This window comes from Ursus americanus, chromosome 11 (genome assembly GCF_024610735.1).
Source record: "Ursus americanus isolate L20-20 chromosome 11, mUrsAme1.1.p, whole genome shotgun sequence".
In the NCBI taxonomy this organism is placed as follows: Eukaryota; Metazoa; Chordata; class Mammalia; order Carnivora; family Ursidae; genus Ursus; species Ursus americanus.
Window position 1 is genome coordinate 24,511,425 of NC_142137.1, and position 17,587 is coordinate 24,529,011.

The 17,587-nt window shown below is 49.7% G+C and overlaps 1 protein-coding gene across 1 annotated transcript in view; it reads right to left on the bottom strand.

Annotated features, from left to right (window-relative positions):
• BEND3 (BEN domain containing 3) overlaps window positions 1-16,237 on the bottom strand; it is a 33,496-nt gene extending 17,259 nt beyond the window's left edge. Inside the window, exons 1-3 of the mRNA XM_045806958.2 lie at window positions 16,175-16,237; window positions 2,302-2,349; window positions 1,600-1,802 (exon numbers count right to left, since the gene is read on the bottom strand). Of these exons, the coding sequence (XP_045662914.1) occupies window positions 1,600-1,802; window positions 2,302-2,338 (240 nt within the window). The 5' untranslated portion in view covers window positions 2,339-2,349; window positions 16,175-16,237. The remainder of the gene's footprint in view (window positions 1-1,599; window positions 1,803-2,301; window positions 2,350-16,174) is intronic.
• Between the last annotated feature and the right edge of the window lie 1,350 nt (window positions 16,238-17,587).

Here is a 17,587-nt window from a genome sequence, read left to right on the forward strand (position 1 = left end):
GGTGAATTGCATCGTATGTGAAATTTTATCTCAATAATTCAAAAATGGGGGCGCACGTGGGCAGCATAGTCAGTTAAATGTCCGACTCTCGGTTTTGGCTCTGACTGTGATCTTAGGGATGGTGAGACTGAGCCCCACACTGGGCTCTGGAGTCTGCCTGGGACTCTCTCTCCCTCTGCCCCTTCCCCTCCCTCACTCGTTCTCAAATAAATAAAAAAAACTTAAAAAAAAAAAAAAAAGGCTGGGGGGGAAAACAAGTAAATGAAGGTATCACTCACTGATCCATGATGTGGAATGCAGGTTGCTGGTCATTATAATACAACGTAAACATGTACGTTTAAATCCCGGTGAAAATCTTAATCTCATCATTTTGCTAATTACAGCAAAGGATAGTTTTACTTATTGAAGACTCTAAATCTCTAAAACCATATATTTCCAATTCATTTGGATTTTCCCTAGCATCTAATAGTTTTAATTCTTTAAAACAAGCCAGTAACACCCCAAAGAGTCCCAGGCTGATGCTTCACAGTGTTCTGGCTGGTGGTAACGAGCTCTGAAAATGTGGGCTCTTTTGGACAGACATGCAGAAGCAGAATTCCTATCTGGGTCCCCCAAAGAGCCTGTGTGTCTGTCTGTCAACGTTGGAGAGCTTGGGAAAATGCCATTCTAAGAGTTAAGGTGTAGTCTGCCGGCCCGTGGGCGGCTCAGAGGTGAAGCTTCCCAGGCCAGACCCCTGACGTCCTAAAGCTGCCACTCTCTCCTTGGTCTTAACTGTTCTGTGTACGTATCTTATCTCCCACCTGGACTAGTCTGCTAGAGAGGGCCACCATGTCCAGTTCCGTTGTCTCTCTTAGAATTTAGCCAAGTTCAGCGACGCCTGGGTGGTGCAGTCAGTTAAGCATCCAGCTCCTGGTTTCAGTTCAGGCTGTGATCTCAGGGTCATGAGATCAGGCCCTGCGTCAGGCTCTGAGCTCAGCGTGGAGTCCGCCTGGGAGTCTCTCTCCTTCTCTCTCTCTCTCCCTCTCCCCTTCCCACTCATGCTTACTCTCTCTCAAATAAATAAATCTTAAAAAAAAAAAAGAAGAACTTAGTCAAGTTCAATCTAACCAGCAGGTGATGAAAAAAATAAAGCAAATTCATAAAATTCGTAGGTTAGGGGGTAACAGGTATGTTACAAAAGAATTCTCTTTATAAAAAGATTCACTGAACAAGTTCTCCTAATATAAAAGATGGCTTGATTTAGGAAAAGACCTCCCAACCCTCCACTCTTCCAGGAATCTGTGTACACTGTGTACCATACGAAAGCAGTAGGCTTTTCTTAACAGTCTTTGCTATAAAGTGGAGCAAAGCAAAACAAAGAACTCAAAAGCGGTTGCATTGTGAAGCCTCCCCTAGCCCATAATGAATCCAGACATATATAAGAATTCTACTTAGAGAAGACACCTTCTAGAAATGTAAGCCAGAGATGGGACAGCTGAAATGAAAGCCTTCTCATGCCCAAGGGTTCAGCAGTTGCCTGGATGCCCACAAGTAGAGAGACAGAGCTTCTAATCAGAGGGTCAGAGCCCAAGCAAACAGCGGAAGGGGCTGGGCCCTCACCTCGGGAATCAGCCGCCGCCTCTTCACGCTGGGGACAGAGTCAGGCTGGCCATCGCCGCCCAGCTGCTTTCGCTTGCTGGAATCCTGGAGGGCAGTGAAGACGCTGTCCAGAGGGTGCTTCTCGGAAGACCTGGAACTCACTGAGCAGTCCAGGGCAGCATCTTCGGCCTCTGTCTCCACTTTCACAGTGTTATTTTTTAGAACTGTGGCAGAGAAGAAATAGGGCTCAGCGGGAAAGACCACTGGGCTGCTCGGAGGTTAGCAGGGTTCCCTGGGCGACCGGGTATGTGTGGGCTGCCCTTTGATACTATCACTCAGATAATAAAGTGTAGTCACAATAAAACTGTGCTTTCCAACCTAGCGATTTTTATCTTACCACGTTGGTGCTACACAATAAAACCGCATTCTAAGAACTTTTTGTTCAAACTGGTTTTAAAGTCCTTTTTGGGGAGAAAGACGGGAGCTGGAGAGAAAGAAACAAATACTACACTTTAAATACTTTTTAAAAAGTTAACTCTGGAAAGATACATAAGACACTTCTGGCAGGTGTATGGGTAGAGGGGGATGGGAACCAGGTGTGGGAGGAGAATTTCCATCGATTTTCCATTATGTAACTTTTTATATTTTTGAACCATGTAGTGTATGACCTGATAAAAATACTAAATTAAAAATACTTTTTAAAAAGAAGCTTTTTTTTTTTACCTTCTTCTACATCTTCACTGAATTCAGTTGAGTTCATCTTCTATTCCACTAAATGAAAAGACAAAGACAAAGTCTGGATTTATTGCTTGATTTCTTTCTTAATTTTCCATACCCATGAGCAATGCCCTTACCCTCCCAACCCTGGCTCTGAGTGATGGAAGCTTAAGCTGATACTGTCCCTAACGTCATGGAAAACTGCATCCTCTGTGTTCGTCCGCAGGTGCTCAGAAGCAGCCGTGCCTTCCGCATACCCTCTGGGAGCATTTCTCCAAAACTCCACGTGGGCAGAATGTGTCTTAGAGCACCGACTGAGTCACTTTCAGATGGAGGGGGACCGCTATTTGAGAAAATCAAGTTTTACTAAAGACCCAAGTTCAGATGATCTCCTGTTAGTCCCTGCTTTCTAAATTCCAGCCACAGAATGTAAAGGCTGACTGAGGATGTAGGCCATGGCTCCTCCGGACAAAAGCGGATCATACGACTCCAGGCGCGTCCAGAAAGCCCCATGCTGTCCCTAATGGCAGCCATTAGTCCCACGGCTACCAAGGACTGGAAATGTGGCTAGTCCAAATGAAGATGTGCTGTAAGTGTAAGTACACACCAGATTTCAAAGATGGAGCAGAGCAAAAAAAAAAAAAAAAAAAAAGTAAAATATCTAATCATTTTTATGTTGGTTACATGTTGACATGATAATGTCAGATTCATGGGGCTAAATAAAACTTCATTAAAATTAATTTTAATTTTATTTTAATGAAGCTACTAGAAAATTTAAAATTACATAAGTGGCTTGCATTCTATTTTTATTGGATGGTGCCGGTCTAGCCCTTCCCTCCAAAGCAACAAGATGAGGCAGTGTGGGTTTAAAGCTCTTGAGCTCCAAGAATCTGGTCCAAACCCTTCTTTTTACTGCTGAGGGAATGAGGCCAGAGCGGGAGAGTGGAGAGCCACAAGAGAGCAAGGGACCCAGTCTGGGCTGCAGGGTCTCGTGCAGAGCTAGCTCCCGACTCCCACCGCACCAGCCAGAATGGAACGGGCGCCATGCTTAAAAGTAGCATTAAATCTTCGAGATTCCCCAAATTACGTAACAGCGTTCATAAACAGTATAAGGTGTAAATAAGGCAGTAACACTGGAAAAGAATACACTGACAGCCTGTACTGTTGCTACGGAGTTGTGGTTCCCACAACTGATTAAGCTGCCTACAAATACTGAGTCCCATTTTGGTTGAGCATCTGAGGACAGCAGGACTGAGAAGGATGTTTTCAGAAATTTCTAGAAGGAAGAGCGATGCTATCTACAAAGTCCAGTAAACTATTCACCAGATAGCCACAGAATGGTGTGTGGTCCTCCGTCTTAGACGCATGAATTTCAGGGGGGAGGGGGCGCGCAAGAAAGAGGGAGTGAGTCCAGGTAATCTTGCACACAGTACCAACTTCAAAATTCACTAGGGACAGCAACACGTACACAGTGCTTACGACGTGATGTGCTATCCTCGGAGTGTCACAGTAACTTTATGACAGGCACAGTTCTTTCCACCTCTATACTACTAATTTTCAGAGAAATGAATAAGAAAATTTAAGATTTATTTGAAATTGCAATTACGATAAAAATAATTCTTATTTACCAAACTATCTGCTATCTGAAAAACATAACATACAAGATGGTATTGAGGGAAGATAAGTCAAATTCAAGGGTCCAAGAGCTGGAGCTATTTTACCAACGGCGAATTTTAGCAAATACAATTTCCGTTGTATTCCAAGGAAAGAAACCCACTTTTGCATCCCGAGGGGGCTGGGGGTAGCGATGGGGGAGCACAGGCAGGTAGGCAAACGGTAGCAGTCTGCACACAGCAAGGCAGCCGATGCCAGGGAGAAGTCCAAGGCCAGGCAGGGGGCTTCTTAAGGAAAGGCACTGCAGGCCTCGCCTGACTGCCAGCTGCCCTGGGAAACCCTGCCACCCGGTCACAGACGCCACTCCCTGAAATCAAGAGCAGAGGTGAGAAGCCCAGAACAGATGGGCAGGACCGAGTGAGGCTTGTCAGAGAGGGTACAGCGTACAAAACAAAGGACTCTCTGGGCAGAAGTGGTGGGAAAGGGAGGAGAAGGTGGATGGCTTATTTTGGAAAGAAAGGGTCAAGGTGAAAGAAAAACCACAAAGACTCAGCTAAGTAGAGAGCATTAAAAAGACAAGCAAATCCTGGAAGAAAGCAGGTGTCGATGAATAAACACAGCAGACAGAACCACAGTGCAGAGCAGGCCGGCACGGTTATCTACTCTTTTATCTGCCCAACTGTATTTTCCCAGCGAGCAGCACGGAGCGGAGGGGGTGGCGCTCAGGCCGGCTGGGGCTGGGGCTGACCCGTGAACCCGCTGCGCAGTGCTGGGCGTACACTCAGCCCCACAGGGGCTCGGGAGGCAGGAAGGCTATTTTCCAAACCACACCATGTGACCCTAAAGCAGGCCACACAAGCACCTGGATTCTGATCGTCCCACCTCAGAAAATGGTGAAGGAAGAGCACACACCTGAGCCTCCTGTGGGTGGGCAGAAAGCCAGAGGGGGAGCGGGGAAGGCTCCCAGTGGCCCGCTTCCCAGGCATTCAAGACACCCAGGGGGCATCTGCTTTGGAACCAGTGTCACCTTAGACCAGTGACAGATGCCCGATTAGCACAGAAGTGACCCAGAACACAGCACAGGGTCACCAAGCTGCTAAGTGGCAGAACTAGGATTTAGAACAAGTCTGTGTATCTCCCGCCAGTGACCCGGAGTAGAAATCACAGAATCCTCATTCTTTTATAAGGTTCTCCTGATGAACACAGGGGCCAGTTTCCAACCTTGGATCCCTCTGTCCAACAGCAGCTGCAACATCCAAATCTCCCTTCGTCTGCATGCAGCTACCTGGAAAATCAGTCTATTCCACGCTTGGAAGTAGACTCCACCCCACGGTACAGGAGGGATTCTACAGGAGGGATGTGTGGGTCACCTCCCAGCATCCCTGCGCTGACACAGTGACTGCACGGTGGTAGAAGGGAGAGGGGCATCACACTGCTACCTCCACTTACTGGTCATCTGCCCAGATGACAGTCACAAGGCTGCTCATGCTGGGTGGACACCGCACGCCGGATGCCGAGCATGCCGCAGAAATCCCGTGTCTTACGTAACTACAGGTTATGTAGCCCCGCCCACGGGGCTTGCTAGGATTACAAGCTCCTCTGCCCGCAGGACGTTCTCTCCTTTTCAAAATCCTCTTATTTCTCTCACCACGTCTCGAAAATTGTGAGACAGTCTAACTATGCATCCACGTGTCCCTGAGAATCAGCTTTCTCCCCAAAAGGTGGCTGTTCCATGTCCCTCAGAAACCCCTGGACAAGCCCAAAGGAATGTTTAAACAAATGAAGGGGACAAGCGTCAACGAGACCCATGCAGCCGGCTGCTGCCTCTAGCGAAAATACCACAGGCTCTAAGGCATCCATGACCTCTTGGAGACCAATTTCCAGTGGTTAATTTAATAACTGAAAATGCTCGTTGTTTTTTTTTTTTTTTTTTTTTTTTTTTTACCCAAACAGCCTAGGAAGCCTCAGGCTAAGTGACTGTCATTGGTACAGAAAGGTTTAAATGTTGCAGAGCTCGTAAGAGTATATATAATTTTATTAAAGTGCCTAATAGTCTCTGTCCTTGTGCACAGAGCAAGATGGACCATGTTCAATTTTCCATGCAGGGCACACGGGTGGGGGAGATTAGAATGTCATCAGAAAAGCCTTCAGCTTACAAAAAGCACAAAAGGGAGGGTAATCCCAAATGTTCAGAAATAACAAGATGCTTCAGCCACTCAAATATCAAATTACAAAGGCTAAATTGCTGCAACTGGCTACATAAACGCCGGAACCGGCAGGGCTACCCGCGCCCGCTGCGGAAAGGTGGCGAAGTCGGGCACGAGCACGAGCGAGCTCTTGCCACGGGCAGGAAGAAAGGCTGTGGGGACAGACCGGTGACAACCACTCACGGGGCCGAGGAAGAGCCAATTCTAAGAGATGCCACAAAGAAATGGGAGGGGCGCCTGGGTGGCACAGCGGTTAAGCGTCTGCCTTCGGCTCAGGGCGTGATCCCGGTGTTCTGGGATCAAGTCCCACATCAGGCTCCTCTGCTATGAGCCTGCTTCTTCCTCTCCCACTCCCCCTGCTTGTGTTCCCTCTCTCGCTGGCTGTCTCTATCTCTGTCGAATAAATAAATAAAATCTTTAAAAAAAAAATTAAAAAAAAAAAGAAATGGGGACGTCGAAAAGACTGACAAATGACAGGTCAACGTCCAACGTCTAGTTTTGGAGTTCATTTTAAGAAGGGAAGATGCTTCGAGTCTTTCTTTTTCTTCTTTTGACTAGATAATGCATGCACAAGGGACAAAATTCAAAAAGTATGAAAGGATATTTGGTTTAAAAGTCCACTGTTGGGCGCCTGGGTGGCTCAGTCAGTGAAGCGTCTGCCTTCGGCTCAGGTCATGATCTCAGGGTCCTGGGATCGAGTCCCAAGTCCGGCTCCCCGCTCAGCAGGGAGTCTGATTCTCTCCCTGCCCCTTCCCCGACTCGTTTTTGAAATCTCTCAAATAAATACATAAAATCTTAAAAAAAAAAAAAAAAAGAAGTCCACTGTCCCCCCCAGTCACCAGTCACTCTCTGAGAGGCAACAACGTCCGTTTTCTTGGGCATCCTTCCACAGATGCTGGGGGTCAGTGGTTCTCGGTGCTACCCGTGGAGAGCGGGTGCCACAGCCGGCTCGTTCTGGGGTGCACAGCTGTGTCTCTCCCCAGCGCCACTTCAGGAGTCCAGTTGGTAGCTTGCAACTGGCCACAGTGGGAGTGTTTACACCATGGAAAGGGACATTTTTAAAAACAGCTTTGTTGTTTTTCTTTTTCTTTTTGGGGAGCCAATTTATGAGTATATTCAAGACCTTTCAAGAGTTCCATGAGATGAACATTATTTTTGTAACACTGCGATATTGTTGTCCCTTTTCTCTCACAGACGTGTAGGAGAGCTTTCCAGAGGCTACATGAAGCGTTATTTTGCAAAAGATTGACTAGAGAGGCAGATAGGAAAATTCAGCCTTCAGTTACGTCAGATATTAAAGAGAGATGCAAGAATGTAAACAACACAGGGGCACCGGACTGGCTCAGTTGGCAGAGCCTGCGATGCTTGATCTCAAGGTCGTGAGTTCGACCCCTACATCGGGTATAAAGATTACTTAAAAATAAAATCTTAAAAAAAAAAAAGAATATGAACAATACCAATCTTCTCACTACGATTTTTTTTTGGGGTGGGGGAATAGTTACCTTTCATTAAAATATTACTGACATTACATTGTAATGGATTTATTATGGTTGTTTTTAAATAAATTAAAAAATATTTAAACACTTTTCCATTTTAATTTCTTTTTTTTTTAATTTTTATTCATTTATTTAGAGAGAAAGCAAGCATGCAAGCAGAGGGGAGATGCAGAGGGAGAGAGAATCCCAAGCAGCCTCCACGCAGAGCCTAATGTGGGGCTCAGTCCCACAACCCTGAGATCGTGACCTGAGCTGAAACCATGGCCTGGACGCTCAACCAACTGAGCCACCCAGGAGCCCCTCCATTTTAATTTGCAACACAGTAAATATTGACAGCTATAACCATATAAACAAAGGCTCTTTGGGGTTTTTGTTAATTTTTAAGCATATAGAGATGCTGAAAGTGGAAGGTTTAAGATCCTGTTCCTTGTTTTTTCACTTAATAGATCATGGAAATTTCTCTATCACTTCTTTTTTTAGTTTGCATTCCCCCCAGAAGCAGACTGGGAGACAAGGCTCCGGAACGAGTCGTTTCTCTGGGAGGAGACAGCCAGGGTCACGGTAACGTGCTTCCGTGGGGGAAGGAGTGCCCTGTCTACAGGCAGTGCTGGGGACACCAGCCCTGCGGGCAAGCTCGTGGGAGGCAGGAACGCTGCTGCGCCACTGCCTTCTGACTCCTCACATCACGGCCCCGTGCTCTGCACCCTCAGTGGAGAATCAACAGCAACGATGGCTTACACTGTGCAGAAACTAACTTCCCTGACAAGCCTAAGAGGTAGAGACCCTTGTTAGTCTCATTTTATACATTAGGAAACTGAGGCACAGTTTTAGAGGCAAAAGGGACCCAGAGATGATCTCATTTTATAGGTATGGGATCCCAGGCTCGGAAAGGCTGGCAAGATGCTGAAGCCTCCCTGCCCGGTGCTTTGGTGACGACACCCCCCAGTGTGCCCGGGGAGCCGCTGGTGCCAGTGTCCTCTGTGACCGGACAGCTGATTTACAAGGATTGATCACAACCAATACGAGCAGAGAAGGAGGGCCTGGAGAATGAAGATGGAACTCTGGGAACCTCTGTCAGAGGGGAGGGTGGGTAAACAGCGTGAGATAAAAGTAACAGGAAGGAAAGAGCACTCCCAGCCCAAGGTTAGGAGATATTACATTAGGGTTTCTATAACAACCATAACTCAAATCTAGTAAGCACAGACTGCCTGCCCCAGCTGTGCAGAAGACCACCAATTCTTACAATTTTGTGACCTGGATACAGATTAATTTTAAGCTCTAGCATACACTTACCAGACTTTTTTCTTTGGAGGGGAAGAAATAACACTAAAGCAAATTCTAGGGGACAAAAAAATCTACTTTGAAAATAATTTTGTCCATGTTTAGATGGGCAAATCTTGATCTTCCTCATCACTTTCAGCTTATAAGAATCTATAAACAGGGGCGCCTGGGTGGCACAGTGGTTGGGCGTCTGCCTCCGGCTCAGGGCGTGATCCCGGCGTTATGGGATCGAGCCCCACATCAGGCTCCTCCGCTATGAGCCTGCTTCTTCCTCTCCCACTCCCCTTGCTTGTGTTCCCACTCTCGCTGGCTGTCTCTATCTCTGTCGAATAAATAAAAAAAAAAAAATCTTAAAAAAAAAAAAGAATCTATAAACAAATCTTTCTGTCACTTACAGAGCCTCACACACTTGAAAGTTGAGATACGCAGTTGCCACGTTGGGCAGAGGGCTGAGGCTCTCAGGCTAAGCGCAGGCAGGACCAGTACCAGACCGAGGGTGGGAATCCTGGTGCAGAAGCCCCCCAGAGCCATCAGCTGTTAGCAGTCACTGGTCAATTCCACAAAAAGCTGCAGAGAAAGTGGGAGACACAACGAACTGAACGAGACCTGGCCTGAGATCCCCATTGATCACTATCGTTATTTCCATTATACAAAGTTAGGAAGTCATCTTCGACACATTTTCTCAACACATGAACTCGAAAACCTCTACTGACAGAAGGAGCCCGCATTAAATTATGTGTAAAGATTCAAAATCAATTGTTCATTACAGGGCTACCCAGTCAATAATAACCTACTTCAAAGTTCACTGGGGATATGTCAACTGCATAATTAAAAAATGCCATAAAGCAGCTGGAAGGAAATATGCCAAAATGTTAATTACCTCCAATTAGGAGATTATGGATGATTTTTTTCCTTAATATTTCCTTCTACTTTCCAAATATTCTACAGTGGGCATGCAACTCTTTGAAAATGAAAAAGAAATTTTAAACAATGAAAAAATAATAAGCATTACAGTATGAATACAGAAAAGAGCCAGGCCATATTCTCACTTAGGCCCACAAACAGCAACATGCTAATTATGTAAAATCAAATCATTTAACTTTTAAACATTTAAAATATCGATAATCTAAGAAACAATGTAACAACTGACAAACTAGGAAAGGTCTTCCATTTCGTAACTGTCTCTAAATTATTGCCTCTGAAGGTAGAAAACACTTCTCAGTGTGGGGAGGAAAAGAGATCAGAAAAAAGTCTCAGCTCATAAACCTGGGTGTGAATGAGAAGGTGAAGAGATCGGTTTTGAACCGTAAGGAAATGTCATTTCCTGGTGGGTACATTATAGGCTCCATCAATGCATTTGCCTGATGCTTGAAGGCTTTTCAAAGTAAGGCAAATTTCACAGGAGGAAAAAACAAAACAAAACCAAAAAACGAGAGCAAGTCTTCTGGATCAGGGATGGGAGGTCAGGTCACCGGAGGGTTTGCGGCTGGCCAGGGAAACAAATGGACTGGCCGGAAGCTTAGCAATTCACTAGGGCAAGGCCTCGCTGTCCGGGTCTCTGCACCCCTGCATGACCACTGTTAAATGTGGTCCTTTCTTCAGGGTTCTCTTGTGCTGTCTGGGAGATGTTCTGACCCGCCTCTGGGGCCCTCCTTCCCTGACTCCTCAAAACTGGCCCAAACTGGGCAGGCAGAGGCCTGCTCTGAGGGGCCTGGCTCCTGGGTTAAGCAGCAGGAGGCAGTGGGGAGACGGAAGGTCCGGAGGTCTGCCCAACTGAGGAGTGGCTGAACCACAGAAAAAGGAAGGTGTGGTGAGGTGACTGGTTCAAGTGGGTAATAAGGAGTCACACAGAACCTGACGTGGGGAATTCTCCTTGTTGACAGCTGAAGGCACGACCACAGTAAGGAGAGCACGGGTCATCCGGTGTGGTGACTCCTTGCCAGAGCCCACTGCCTTCACAGGGTCATGGGTCTCCTCCCTAAGTGTCCCACAGGTGTCTAAGGGACAGCATTTTCCAATGCTGCTGGGGGGGGGGGGGGCTAGGAGTGACCAGGGGTCCTTTCCATCAAGTTCTCTGCAGAGAACCTGCGCTCCTGAGAGAGCGGCTGGACCAGGCCTCTTGCTGAGAGCAGTGCGAGGCTAAGCTGAGGCGCCAGGGGATTGTGGCTGGCCAGGACGCACACAGGACCAGCAGCAGGCCCAGACATGGGAAGTACTTGGGCTTCCTGAAACCTCGAGGTTCAAATCCCAGCCAGCTGACTCAGGATTCTGGCCCACTAAATCGGAAACGGCCACTGAACTTAGCACCGGCTACCGGGGGGGAGAGGTGCGGCCCAGGAAGACCGGGCCCAGCAGCCCTGACCTCAGTCAGGCCGCCCAGGGGGGACAGATCCTCCCCACCTCCCAAGTCACCTTTTCAGATGCAAAGTGAGGCCAACTCTCACCACAGGAAGGGGTGCTGGAGAACGGGAGGCCCAGGAGAGCACTGTGTTTGCAACCAGAGACCAGGGAGCTGGTGGCTGTGTCATCACATAGAAAGGGTAAAGCAGGGAAAATACGCTCCCACCGTTTTAAAGGTGTTATTAATAAAACATAATCAGGATTTAAAAAGTTTAAGACCTAACAAAAAATCACCTCATCCTTTTCACAACTGTCACAACTGATGTGACTTTGTGATACCTGTCATAGCGATTTGAAAAATTAAGCATAGAAAAGGAGGACAGCAGCTCCCATTCCAGAGAGCAGGCTTGTGATCCTGGCAAGAGCCCTCTTCCTTTGCAGGCAGAGAAGCAGGGAGGGCAGCAGTCTATGCCTCACTTGGGGTGGGGGTTTCACAGAGAGTAAAAAGAGCGAAGGGACCCGGGTGGACTCCGGGGCCTCCACCCAGCCTTCCAAGAGCCTGACAAGTGGGGCATGGCCACCCCACGCTCTGCTTTCTCCCTTCCCACCAAGCGCCCATTTGCAGGCTGGGCTCTGACGCAGAGCCAGTGGTGGGCCCCTGGACCACCAGAGTAGGCAGGAGTGCAGCTGATCTCAAAGAAAATGGAATTCCCTACTGAACTTTAGGGTCAGAAAGAATACGGTTAAAACCCTGACCCCATCTACTGCTCAGCTTATTAACACAGGGCAAGTTGCTTCCCCACCCTTGGTTCGTTCTTCTGGAAAACCGAGCTGAACACACTACCCTACCTCGAGAACTTCTGTGAAAATTACAAAGGAGAAAGTGGCTGGCAAATAGCACTTAGTAAATGTTATCCATTATAAAGCTTTTTTAAAAAAAAAGATTTCCGAAGTCATTTTAATAGTGGATATTTTTTTAAACTGGAAAAGCTTTTAAAAGTTTAGTAACTTTTCTTTTAAATGAAAGAAACGACGAAACAAACTGGAAGGGGGTGAAATCAAATAAAATGCTCTCCCTAAGGACAGAAAGAATGTTCCCATGCCATCTGCTCTTGTGGGGCTCCGGGCTCTGCGTTGACAGGACCGGCTGGGAGTCCTGGGGCTCTCGGAACCCGGCCCTCTTGGCAGTGGCATCCTGCCCCTGGGACTTGCAGGACATGTTTGCAATTTGTTTTTATTTTTAGACACATCTGCAAATGCAGTTTGAAAAATACCAGTCCTCACAAAAACCAGGGCAATTTTCCCCCGAGTTTTCTAAAGCTGTAATTGTTGCTGTCTTCCTTGCTCAGTCGGAGTACAACCGCATCTTCCAGCAGGCCGAGAAGTGCGACCTCCACCCTGCCTGCCTGCCTGCCAGCCTGCGATCTGGTGTCTTACCCTTCAGACACCGTCTTGTCTGAATGGGACTAAGTGTGATGTCCTCCTCGGCTAAGCCATTTTTCTCCAAGCCTTCAGGAGGCCAAGAGGGGCTACCTTCCAAAGACATCAATAGTAAGAGGCGCCAGACTTGTAACTTTAACCGTGGCACCCAGAAGCTGGGGCTCAAGGAGGAAAAGAGGGCCAGCACACCCCAGCAGTCACCATGTGACTGACTGACTGTACAGTGGTGACTAATTTTCCTAGGAGGTACGAGCTGAGTTTCCTCTGTACTTCCCACTTTTTCGGAGTGCGTTGTCTTGTGACCACATGAGCTAATTAGAGTTGGGGAACAGTCTGGTGAAAATACCCCCCCCGCCCCCAAGACTCCGTCCCTCCATTCACTAGCTCCGTGTTCAAACCAAAAGCTCCCAACACACAAGACAGACCAGGGGCTCCTGGTTGGCTCAGTCGGAAGAGCATGAGACTCTCAATCTTGGGGTTGTGAGCTCCAGCCCCACAGTGGGTACAGAGATTACTTATATAAATAAAAACTTAAAAAAAAAAAAGGCCAATAAGTAATTTATTCAAATTGAGCAATCAATGCCCTTACCGACATCGAAGGGACTGTGTTTCACTGGCCACTGGTAACTGAAAATGAGAGAAGACAGCGGGCCATTGGTAGAACAAAAAACGAAGAGGGTTGATTTTAAATACATGTGTTTCAAGTTGGATTGAATATGAGGGGTGGGCATGTTACCAGGTGAGCTGCTGAGAAACACTCAGCTCTAAAACCATTGTTTGTAAAAGGTCTGATAATTCGGTGACTAACATGCCAGGCATTAACGACCACTCCAAGGGAAACAGCACCTCTCCTGTTGGACACATCAAGGCCTGATGCCCTCATGGAGCACTCCTGGCATGTGGCGGTCACATGTGGCAGCTAGGTGCAGAAACTACAAGAGCTCTGAGCTGAAATAATGTTGCAAGGAACACTGGAGCGTCAGAAGGGAGACAAGAACAACTGTCCAATCTGGAGGGGAAAGAAACAGCAAGAGCAAAGCAATGCTCACAGAGCACGTAAAATACCCCATTTGGGGGGCATGTGTGCTGTGACTTTAAATTTTATTTAAAAAAAATTATCATACAGTAAGATTTATTCTCTGGGGGGAGGGGGAGGGGTGCACGGTCCTATGAAAGGTAACACACGTATACATTCCAGTAACCACCATCAAGGGGAGGATACAGAAAGTTCCAACAATCAGAAGATTAATTCCACAAATAATTCCCCCAAACTTACTTTCGTCAGTAAGGGGCACAATGAATAATAAGGGTAGCAAGCATAATTCACCACCTGTCATCACAGCTAGGTGCCAGGAAAAAAATGCTACACCCCAACCTCCCATACACTAACACCGAGTTATTTTTGCTGGTTGGCTAGCAACCTTCACGTGTTTCTGCATTATAAAATTTTGAGGTATTTAAAAGACACGTCCCCAGATTTTTCATCACGGTGTCAATTCAATTCATAAAAGCTTCTGGTTTCCTTCCTCATTGCTTCAGGGGCTTTTTTTAGTCCACTCTAAAAAGTGGCAGGTGGGACATTCTGCAGATTAAATTTTCACCTAAGCAAATCTGTCAGGGTTGATTCTAATTCTTTTCTTCCTAATTATTACACATTCTGCAATTCCTCTGCTCATGTAAAGGACGTTTAGGAAACTAGAAGTGACCAAAAGGGATCATATTAATAAATGTGGCAATGCGGGACCCTTTAATAGGTTATTGGGATGATTACCTTGTCTACTAGGTCCCAACTGGTCTCTCTTCTTTGCTGGAACTAGTACTTTGAGTGTGGTGGGGGAAGGGAAGGACCTAAAACTTTTCTGTTAAATTATTTCATCAAAGGTATAGGTGTCTCCAGTAAAACCCATATTCAGTGGCGGAGCTTTTATGAGACAGATATTAAAAGCTCTGGTTTTACTCGTGAATTTCATTTCAAGGGCCACGCATACACCAGCGAGCCCACTAGTAGGAACAGGCTGCACTAACCCCGCCTTTCTTCTGAAATCCAAGAGGCCCTCCATTCATTTAGCAAATATTTATTGAGCACCTACTAAGCTATGAGACCTTCGGTCAGTGGCTGGGGATATAAAACTACGAAGATACGAGAGCTTGCACCAATCTCCGCAGTGAGGGGAAGAGAAGCTACAGGGTCCTGTACGGTGATAAGAAACCAAAAACTAGCGACGGATGATTAAACAAAACAGAACAAAAACCGAGGGGGCTGGGAGTGCGGATAACAAAAGAACCTTCTCCGTCCCTCTCTCAGATACCCAGCAAGCCAGAGAGCTCACTTCCTTGCCTCAGTTCCCTGCAGCCACAGCTTTCTGGCACGGTAAACATTCAAAAGTCACTTTAAGAAGTTGAACATTACCAACTCTGAAGTGCTTATTAGCCCTCTCCCGTGCACCCTAGTCTGCTTCGCCTTTGCGTGTACAATTCTTCCAGCCGGGCCACCTGAGCAATCGAACTCTCTCACCCCTGTAAAAACACCTTGTAAAAGAAACTACGCCGCGGCACACAAGGCCCCCACAAGCGTTGCAGCACTGCTCACCGATAAGGCGAGGGCAAAGTCTGCGTGGGAATTCACGTTTACAATAAAGAGGGAAAGGGGCGGGCGGTCACGAGGAGCGGCGAACGCCCTGGGCTCCAGCTCCGCGGCGGGCCGGGAAGGCCTCGCGCCAGGCCGGGTGCACACCCAGGGCGCCGGGCCCGCCTCCAGCTCCAGGGCAGCGGGAACCGCGAACCGCGCCGTGGACAGCCGGGGAGGGAGCGCTGCGCCCCCTGGCGGCGGGGCCCGTCCCTGTCCGCTACCGGCGGCCGCCGCCGCCGCCGCCGCCGCCGCCGCCGGCCTGCCTAGCTCCATTTGCAGACTCTGGAGGCAGCGTCCCTCCGAACGGGGGCTCCTCCGGCCTCCAGCGCCCCGCTCGGCATCTCCCTCCAGTCCCCGCCCCCTGCTCCTGCTCTGACACCCCCTTCTAGACGCCGAGCCGTGCCCCGCCGCAGCCCGGCCGAGCGCGAGCGCCGAGCCCACCGCTGGCTCCGCGGAGCCTTCCGGCGGCCCCGGCCGCTCCATCGCAGCGCCTGGCGGGGGTGCGGGGCCCGCGCACGGCGCGAGTGGGGCGGGCGACGGCGGCGCGGACCGTTCCACTCCGCGTCCCCCCCTCCGCCCCGCGCGGCGCGCGTGCTCCCCGGAACGCCATGGAGCCGCCGCGTTCCGAGCGGGCACAAAGGGGCGCGCGGCACAATGGGCGCGGCGAGCCCGTGGGCGCCGGGAGCCGGCTCCGGCGGCTCGGCCCTGCGCGGGGGTGGGCGCTCCTCCCGGCGGGCGCGCTTAGGGCAGCCCCCCTTCGCGTCCCCTCCCCTGCTCCCGCCCCCACCCCGGCATGGATGTTGCAGCCACTCGCCCGTCCGTCTGCCCCGGAGCCGCCACCGCGCGGCCGGCTTGATCCGCCCCGCACTTACCTGGGACGCGAGTTCTGTACTTTGCAGAGCGGGCCCGCGCCGAGTTTGGGCGCCACGTGGGGGGGTGGGGGAGCGCGGGGCCGGGGAGTGGGGGCCGCGCGCGGAGGGCCTGGCCGGGGCGGCCCGGGGAGTTGCTGGGGGCGGCGGGAGGGCGCCGTGTATTTTCCCCTCTCTTTGTGTGTGTCCGTGCGCTGCGCTCTCGCGTGACGTGACGGGACTCCGTGTGTCATTTCCGCACAAGGACACAGGAGCCCCCGCTGCAGTGGAACCACAACCCCTCCGCCCCCACCCCTGGCCCGCCCCTCCCCCTCAGCGGGGCACACGCGGGACCGGCGGCGGCGCTCGGGCGTGAACGGCTGGGGCGCGCACTCCGGGGACCCGGGCGGCCCTGCGCGCTCGTCCAGCGCCGCGCCGCTCCACGTGGGCCCGCGCCGGCGGCCCGCTGCGGGGGGCGGCGGCCGCGAAACCCACGGCGCGCCCGGGCAGCGCTGCCTAACAATGTCCCCTGCACACCGTGTGTTCTCCCCCCGCGAGTCATTGCTCTAAAACGTGGTTGCTCAGACCCGAGGAGTTTGACCTGAAAAGCCTCTTTTTCCACTTTTTTTTTTTTTCCTCCGCGGGACGGCGACTGTTGCGGTTCGTCTCCTCCCTTCGCGCCCGCGTCTGTCCCCAGTTTTTGGCATGCCGGTCGTGGCCCTGGCCCCCCGGGCGGGTGTTCCCGCGCCGCGATCCGCACAAAGACCTCGGGGCGCCAGGACCCGGGTGGCCCCCGGGGCCCCGCGAAGCCGGCATGGAGTCTGGCGCGGCGCGGGAGAGCGACCCTGGCGCTGGGAAACGCTGGCTCTGGCCACTCCCCCGGCAGGGTGGCCGCCCTCTGTTGTAAGCCTGAGCTGAAAATCAGCTTTCTACTTGTAACCCAAGTTTTGAGGTTTGAGGCTACAGAGCAAGAGATTCAGAAGTGCGCGCGTTCGCAGACCCACATGCCACAGACAAGCCCACGGGATATCTGCGCTGAGCGCTTAAAATAGAAAAACACGAGTCACCAATTCAATAAAGGCTGATTCTTTCTACTCCTAACTCCCGGACTGTAGATTCCAAGTTGATAAATACGAAACCTACCCCTCGGGTATTTTCTTAAGTCTCAATGACTTGAAGGGGTGTGGCGTGTGAAGGTCAGGGAAGCCCAATCCAACAGTTAAAACCACGTTTATATTTTAGGCAAACAATGAGAATGTAGATTTTTTTTTTAAATCCTTTAATTTGCCGGTCGGAGTAAATATAAAAAGAAAAATGCAAATGATCCCATCTGCTGCTCACAGCTGACTGGCTGCAAGAGAGGACCATGTGGCCCAGCCCAGCGCGGTCAGTGAATAGGTAGAATAGATTTTAAAAGAAGGCATATGCTGGCTCCTT